This window comes from Limulus polyphemus, unplaced genomic scaffold, assembly GCF_000517525.1.
Source record: "Limulus polyphemus unplaced genomic scaffold, Limulus_polyphemus-2.1.2 Scaffold185, whole genome shotgun sequence".
NCBI classification, from domain to species: Eukaryota; Metazoa; Arthropoda; class Merostomata; order Xiphosura; family Limulidae; genus Limulus; species Limulus polyphemus.
The window spans coordinates 389,746-398,402 of record NW_013665795.1 but is presented as its reverse complement, the minus strand read 5'-3'; the positions used below and the strand labels follow the sequence as shown (position 1 = coordinate 398,402).

The 8,657-nt window shown below is 34.6% G+C and overlaps 1 protein-coding gene across 1 annotated transcript in view; it reads right to left on the bottom strand.

Moving 5' to 3' along the window:
• LOC106478148 (netrin receptor UNC5C-like) overlaps nt 1–8,657 on the bottom strand; it is an 84,336-nt gene that overhangs the window by 43,938 nt on the left and 31,741 nt on the right. Inside the window, exon 3 of the mRNA XM_022381688.1 lies at nt 6,950–7,234. Within this exon, the coding sequence (XP_022237396.1) occupies nt 6,950–7,234 (285 nt within the window). The remainder of the gene's footprint in view (nt 1–6,949; nt 7,235–8,657) is intronic.

Genomic DNA, 8,657 nt, shown 5'->3' with positions numbered 1-8,657 from the left:
GAACCCGCGACCCTCAGATTGTGAGTCGAGCGCCTTATCCACCTGGCCATGCGGGCCCCGGAAGTTAATATTAATTAATAACTGACTAAGCTTTTATGACTCTCGAGTAAATGAAAATATTATTGTGAGCAACCTTTTAAATTATATTAGCTGGAGTACCCGTCCAACGGACGGATGAAATGAAAACTCGTTTGTAATAAAGGAAATTGTGCTTCTATTTTTTTTCTTAACATAATATACATTAAAAGTCCAATAAAAACACATAAAGGTACCAATACTGAAAAGAAAGGCATACCGTTTTTAAGAATTCTAATAATAGTGGTTACACAGTTCATTCTAATGCTGAGGGATATAAACATTGGTAGTTTTTCGAAATTAGATATGAAAGTAGATAGGGGTTGAACCCCTATGACTTTCCTCATGTGATCCTGTGTCACTGGGTCAAATTCGGTGCTGGTTGATCAAGAAATGTTGAAACGTATGAGGAACAGATACACATACACACTTATTGACGTTTATTTAATAGCTTTCAAAAGGTCTAATAGCGTTATCTTATAGCATGTAAAAAAGCCATACCGTGCTTGAGGATCTTCAGATGCACTTTTTTTTTTTTGCTTTTTGTGCAGAATATCATGCCCGGCGGCGGCATGTGCAGAATGGACACCAATTTATTTGGGGGGAGGGGGCTTATTTTGAAAAAGGTAATCCAGATGTATTAACTCGTATTCACTACTATTACACTTCACTGTGGTCACGATAAACAAATAAATATGACAGCGCAATATTATGAAACAACCATACAGCAGGAATTAAAACATTATAGCTTTTTTCAGGAATTTGTTTGTCTTTTAATTTGTTAGCAGCTTTTACGTCTAAATCGCTTAAAAGGAAGACAATCATGGAGTGAAAATGCCCTCTAGCGAGTCCTATAAACAAATACTGATGCAGATCCAATTATTGTAAGGTAACGAATGTACACATAATGCTTACTTTGAACTGACTGGACAATCTGCCCCCCAGTTGCACAGCGGTATGTCTGCGAACATACAACGCTAGAATCCGGGTTTCGATACCCGTGATGGGCAGAGCACAGATAGCCCATTGTGTAGCTTTGTGCTTAATTACAAACAAACAAACTAGACAATCTTGCACCTATAAATGCATATGTAGAATGCTGTTGTAAATAAATCAATTCCTTTAGACGCAATAATTTTATCCATATTAGTTACAATATCACTTGTAAATTTACATTTGCAGTTCGCTAACGGGAGATATTACCAGTACTAACTAATAAATATATTTAACCCTAGAAATCTTACAGAAAGAACGGTGTTATTTCCCGTAAGTATTATAATTTGTTGAATTTAATTTTCTTGATGATTTGTCATTTATTTGGGTACTAGATCTAAACTGGACGGGCAAGCTTCTCCCCCCCCAGTCCCCCCCCTTATTGCTGACTCTATAGAAGACTGAAACGGGCAGTGTCCGTATAAAAATAAAATATTCACACGAGTCGGAAAGTATATTTTGGTCAAAGGACGTTACGTGGAACATATATGAATTTAAGTTACTTATTATGTTCACATGCGCATATATTTGAGAATTAAGATTCCGCTGAAGAACATACTGATTAACTCTCTCCCCTTTTTCTTACTGATTTCCACAGCACTCTGTCGTTCGAAATCGAAATGTATCTAGCATCTCTTCAATAGCCCAGATGCACATGACATTCATGGAAACAATTCGATTGATTTACCAGCTAAAAAAAGGACAAATATCATTTTAAATTTAATCTTATGCACATAATGTATTGTTTTGATAGGTCATTACTTGTGTGTCCTTGCAGTAGATATTCCAAAATTTCAATTTTGAAATAAACAAAGTCGATTTTGACCTTTTCCAGAATCAGAATTTGCATGAGAACAAATTCACAACCGTCACTAAAGCTTTTAACCTCTTCTCTTTGCATTACTCTACCAACGTGAACGATTTGTTTAATTGTTTTGAATTTCGAGTAAAGCTACACGAAGGCTATCTGCGCTTGCCATCCTTAACTTAGCAGTGTAAGACTAGAGAGAAGTCATCACCACCCACCGCCAACTCTTGGGCTACTCTTTTTACCAACGAATAGTGGGATTGACTGGTACTTATAACGCCCCACGGCTGAAAGGGCGAGCATGTTTGGTGTGACGGGGAATCGAACCCGAGACCCTCAGATTGCGAGTCGAGCGCCCTAAACACCTGGCCAGCCACGTGAACGATACGAAATTGTCCTCATTATCTTACAGTAAGACACATGGACTCATAATAAGAATATTGATATAAACTTTCACCACTTGGCCACTAGGTGATGTTCATACAATTTAAAGGCTCTGACCTTGTGAATACACGCTTTTTAATTTTCATGTCCAAGCTGCGAGGTATAACTCTGTTAACCACCACAAGATGCAGTCGAAGGGCTCTAAGGTTGTTCTTATTGGTAAAGAAAGATCCTTCATTTTCTTATTTAATAAGGGGCTGTCGTGATAAGATCAGGTTGCTGTTCATTACGTTTTTAACATCTCTACGTGCTTCCACACATCAACTCTCAAGTCTTAATACATTATTCATATTCTATTTAGCACATTACGATCATTCTCCTAAAGTTTTCAAGGAAGATTATTTGACTGGAGACTTTAATGTGGACTGCATCTGCTTTAGAAGTTTTGGACGACGTTTCGAGCTGCTAAAGCAGATCTTCATCACGTGTATTATTGCTAAAATTCATCGAAAAAAGTGAAGACATATTAAGCACTTTGAGGAGGCATTTTAGTGCTATATTACCCACTGGTTATTTATATCTGTATACTGTGTTATGACATGGTGATGATCATCAAACAAATTACAAGGAACCTTAAAATTACAATACATGAGGCATTATTCAAATTGTTTAATCAGTGTATAATTTTCCGTAAAAGTGTTGCAAAAATACTCCGGTTAGTGCTGTTGTATGTAGATTTGAGCTTGTACACTTCAATCGTGCTTTATCAAACAAGTCTAAAGAAAAAAATGTTTTTATAATATTAAATAGTTTTGAATTGTATGTGAATTTTTAAAACTTTTACATCAGCTTGAAGTAAGAGCACACACACATTTAAAACAATAACATTGTTTGACCTAGATTTCACAACTAAATACCAGCGTTTTATAGTTTTACTTGCTTTTATTATTTTATCTTTTTAAACATATAAAACTGACTCAATGATTCTATAGAATTATACTGTCGAAAGAGTGAACTGTAAACATTAAAAACAGCCTTTGAAAGCCAACAACCAGTTTTGGAACACGAGTTTTGACAAATGTGAAATTAAAGTGTGAGCTCGCATAATAAAAAATTTACAACAAAAATATAAATGAGAGAGTACAGATTCAAAGCCATATTTTAAATAAACATTGATTTCAAGCATGTAACAGTAAATGATCTTAAAGATATTGAAAGGAACTTGAAAGACTATTGGTGTTAAATTTCGATTGTGTGGAGATCTTCTCTGTCATGCAAAATGGAAGCGTAATATCAATATACTCACAAACTTATGGCCAGAAAGTATTATATTATAAACATTATAAATTATTTCAAAGATTTTTGAAAGCTTTAGTAGTTTATTTGAACTTTTTGGACAAATTTACTTTTTTGAGTTTTTTTTTTTTTTTATAAAATCCACGGTTAAAAAGAAAACTAAGTTAGTATAAGTATAACTCCCCATTCTCAGGTTTTCTATTAAGTCCATAACTGAAAAAAATAATATAAATAACAGCTACAAAATCTGAATGAGTTCAGAAAATTTTAGAAACTTTCAAGTTTATAACGACTGCAATAAGTACATTGTTAGTAGGCATTAATGTGTGCGTTTTGTAAAACAGGTGTAAATTATGGTATCCTATTTGAATTCATTTGCACCATACAAATTACCACACCGTTATACGAAGAAAACTAGTGCATTTTATGCTGTTATAAACATTATAGCATAGTTTATATAACTTTTAAGGTGTGATGCCTTGGAGTAGTACTTGCAACTGAAATAGGTGAATTTGAAAATAGACTTGAAATTAAATTTACATTCCTAGTGTACTCAGAAAATAAACTAAATATTAAAAATATTTCCCACTGTGTTTTCCTAAGATGGCGTTTAATCTCATGTGAAATTTTGAAACACGTTTAGTATGTAGTTTCATACATTTTTTTATTGTAATTTCTTATGCATGTTATTTTTGGAAGACACACTTATGATAGAATAAACTCACCATATTGTATAACCTTCAAATTAGTGACATATTTAGATACTGTTTACTCCCGACGGGGTCCACATATATCATTTTGTATAACTGCATGCTTCTGCCTTTGACAACTCTCAGTGGAATGAATCCCCCCTCTACACCTCTCCCAAAAATGGATGAAATCACTCATTTTCTATGTAAAATACATAAAAAATCCTGATAGTAATTAGTGGGCTTGATTTCAATACTGACGATACTTTTGTTCTGTGATCGTATGTTATTAAAAAGAGTCCTTCGCCATAAAGTTCTGCCCCTCGTCAAGGTATTTAATTGTAAGGCCTATTCAGTACATACATTTGGCGCGAAAATGGAAAATTTGTCTCAGATATTTAGAAATATAAATCTCGCAATTACATGCTTTTAAAGTAGTTATTAATGTGTGGAAATTTAATTTTTAATTGCTTTTACACGCTCTTTGACAACTTTATTGAAATTCTACATTCTTCAACATAACTTTTGATAGAAAACATGGCTAACTCTGTGAGACATTCCTGAGACATGAGCGATCTCAAACAGATTTTAACTAATTTTAACTTTGAAGAACACTGCTCTGTAGTAACATTCTGAGAACAATGAATTTCATAAGAGATTTTAGATTTTTAGCTGCGGCATGGCGGCATATAGATTGACTCTGAATTTTGTTTCATTTTCAACTACAAACTTTCAACTCATAGCTCCGTCACCTCTTGACTGATTTGAGATCTAATTACAGTTTTGGACTCAGGAGGTCAAACCCTTTCAACTGATGTATTTGATCACGCCCACGGTCTCATAGATTAATTTGCTCTAATCCTACCTAAAAGAATTTCAATTTGAGGATGGGCTGGTAGAGATTCCGATGAGTAATAAAATCGAATCGGGTATATGCGCGCCCCACGCTTGCTATTGCTGGCGTAAAGAAAGGTCTCATAGATTAATTTTCATCAATACTGCCTAAAAGAATTTCAAGTGCCGCGGCAATTGAGGATTCCCTCTTGTGTTTTAATATATTACCCAATACAAAAACCTATATTAATCACTGAAATTTATTTTTCCTTTTGAATAATAAGCAGCTTATTATTTGATAGATTGTTTAGGCAGAGTATTCATGATGAAACTTTGTAGAATGGACGGCAACTGCCTGTTGTAGAGACACAAATGTAGAGGACAACGTTTCGAAGATGAAAGGCGGAAGACTTTCGAAACGTCGTCCTCTACACTTGTGTCTCTACAACAGGCAGTTGCCGCCCATTCTACAAAGTTTTACCAATAAGCAGATTAATTCATAAAAATCAAAATACGTAATGAATCCTTACCCTAATTCTGATTTATCGAGACATAAATAAAATATATCGATGAAAGTTACGCTTCACCAACTTAATCCAATTCACACCATAACAGTCGTTGTCAACCGGATAACGTCTCAACCACTATTATATCTGTCGTCCCCCAGCCGGCCTAAAGAGTTCTGGTATTGAACGAAAGGCCTCGTCGTCAGTGGATGTAGCGAATATAGTGTGGTTTACACATTATTATGGACTCTTTTTTTTTCTTCTTTTGTTACTTTCGATTAGACGTTATTTTCTACACTTAACACAGGATATTAGATCTTTGAGAGTCAAAACGGAAGAAAAAAATAAATAACAAAATCATGTTTTTTGCCTAAGCACAAAGTTTCCAGCCTATTATCATAAATGTTCACACTTTTCGCGTTAATTCATTCACTAAATTTAATCAATTCAATTTCCTAACCGTTTGGTTTCCTGAACAAAAAATAAATAAATAAAAAATCCAGTCATCTCCTATTTCGACTGGGTATTTGCAACCAATTTCCTGCAGACTGAGATCAAAGATTTTGTTCTCCACACTCTTTGACATTTCCAATGTTAAAATGTGCTACATGGATTTATCCACTCAGTAAAAAAAGTTAAAGAGATTGATAAGCCACTCTAAAAGTATCGAATTTCTCATTCAAAATCCTTCCTAAATTGATATACAGTTTTTTCTTACAGCGTAAACACGTTTTTCTCGTCTTTAACAGCTACAGAACTGAGTGAGAGCACTTCAATTTTTGCATAGTGAACATAGTTTAAGTTACGTTGAAGTTAGATATACGAGTCTAGCTACATTTTAGTGTTGTAATTGTATGACACAACGTGATACACAGCGTAAAACTTTACTACGGAAAATGAATGCTTCTTTACGTTTGGCGGTATAGTAAAACAGGTTTGAATGTACAAATTATAGCCTGGGTGAGAACACAAAATACGCGATTGTATCTTATAACAACGTAGTTTCATAATCTCTTGAAAAAAACAGTTTGAAAATGAAATAGATATAGAAAAATATCCTGAGTGAATTATATAATTTTTCTTCTTTTTTTTCTTCAGGAGAAAAGTATATACCTATATCAAAGGAAAAATTCAACTGTTACAGCGAATCTGTTACAGACATTAGTATACATTTTCTGATATTCTTTCAGTGCAATGTATTTTAGAATTACAAGTGTTCTAAGATTCGCTGATATTATACGATGCAACTAAATATATTAACTGTATTATCCGAGAAAAATATGTTCAATAGATAGTGTTATTCCTGAAACAAGAAAAAAAAATATGAGGAACAGAGAAACTTGAAATAAAGGGGCATCACCTACCATAGACAGTTACTGTGGCGGTTTCACTGAAGCGTTGATTGGCTACATTTTTGGCCCCACAAGTGTAGTTACCTGAATCTGCTAATCGCACTTGACTTATCAACAGGTTACCTTCGTTCGAAATTATGAAGTTTGTTTCCTTACTGGTGTCAATAATCTCGTCGTTACGTAACCAGAACACTTTAGGTGGTGGCACACCCTCTGGTGGCAAACAGTGAAGCGAGATCTGGCCATCTATTTCAACGCTGGTGCTCAGGGGCTGGTTGATGAAATGCTTCTTTAAGTCTGTTCAAAAATTTGTAGTCAAAAATATAAGTTTTCTGAAGTCTAAACACCAAGTTAAAGAAGTTGATACGTAGGCATAATTGATATATGAATATTTTTATGATACAAGTTAGACATTTTAACTCTGAGAACATTTTCAAAGCATAGTAACAATATACATGTATTTCTCCAAAGAAAATATACTCAAATCAGTACTACACTATAACAGTTAGTAAGATTTGGTAGTTTGTAGAAACAAATTAAGTTTGAAACCAACCGGAAACGATGAGTCAGCCACATATATATGTATGTATATAGATAACATAGAAACAAAAACAATAATTGTTTCAAAAGAAGTTCACTGAAGATGATAAAGAAAAGCTATTTCACAAAACGGTACACGCCCTAGTACATCCGTGGTTTAGTCCAGAATGTAATGGTATTGTTTGTTTGGTTGTTTTGAATTTCGAGCAAAGCTACACGAGGGATATCTGCGCTTGCCATCCTTAACTTAGCAGTGTAAGACTAGAGGGAAGTCATCACCACCCACCGCCAACTTTTGGGCTACTCTTTTACCAACGAATAGTGGGATTGACCGTCACATTATAACGCCCCACGGCTGAAAGGGCGAGTATGTTTGGTGGGACGGAGACTCGAACCGCGACCCTCAGCTTGCGAGTCGAGCGACCTAACCACCTGTCCATGCCGGGCCATGTAATAGTAAACATTTACCGTCATATAATTGATCTTAGTAATCTTTATTGAGCCTTGAACAGAACAGCTAACTGTATAACATTTCTTTCTAAAATTTTACTATTCATATTCATCATCAAAATAATCACAAATAGAAATTATTGTGACTTACTCATTTATTTTTATTCTACTGTCTCTTCATACATACGCATATGGAATATTTGTGTGTTTGTAATTAAGCACAGTGCTACGCAATGGGCTATCTACGCTGTACTCATTACGGATATCGAACCCCGTTTTCTAGCGTTGTCAATCTGCAGAATTAACCGCTGCGCCACTGGTGAGTCATACAGAAGACACATTGTCAGATGTTATAGTTATGGTACGGTCGCCAATTGTCAATTAAAGGCTTTCACTTATACTTCTTAATTGTATAAACATATACTGTGTTGTTGTTGTTATTGGGCTTAGAATTCTTCTACAGTAGGTGTCTGTGATTTGTTGGCGATAAATTTAACGATAAATGAACAGCACGTACTTCACTTGTTTTCAAAGTAATATACATATTCGGAACAAGTTAAACGTATGCACAACAAATTCTTCACACTATAGAGATTATAGGCATAACATAAACACTACTTATGAATAGTTCTCTTCTTCTTGTCAAAAGTCAACTTAGGCCTATTCAATTGCTTTAGAATTTCAGTTGACAAGCCGAACTACCTTCTCTATTACGATCGTACTAGTATTG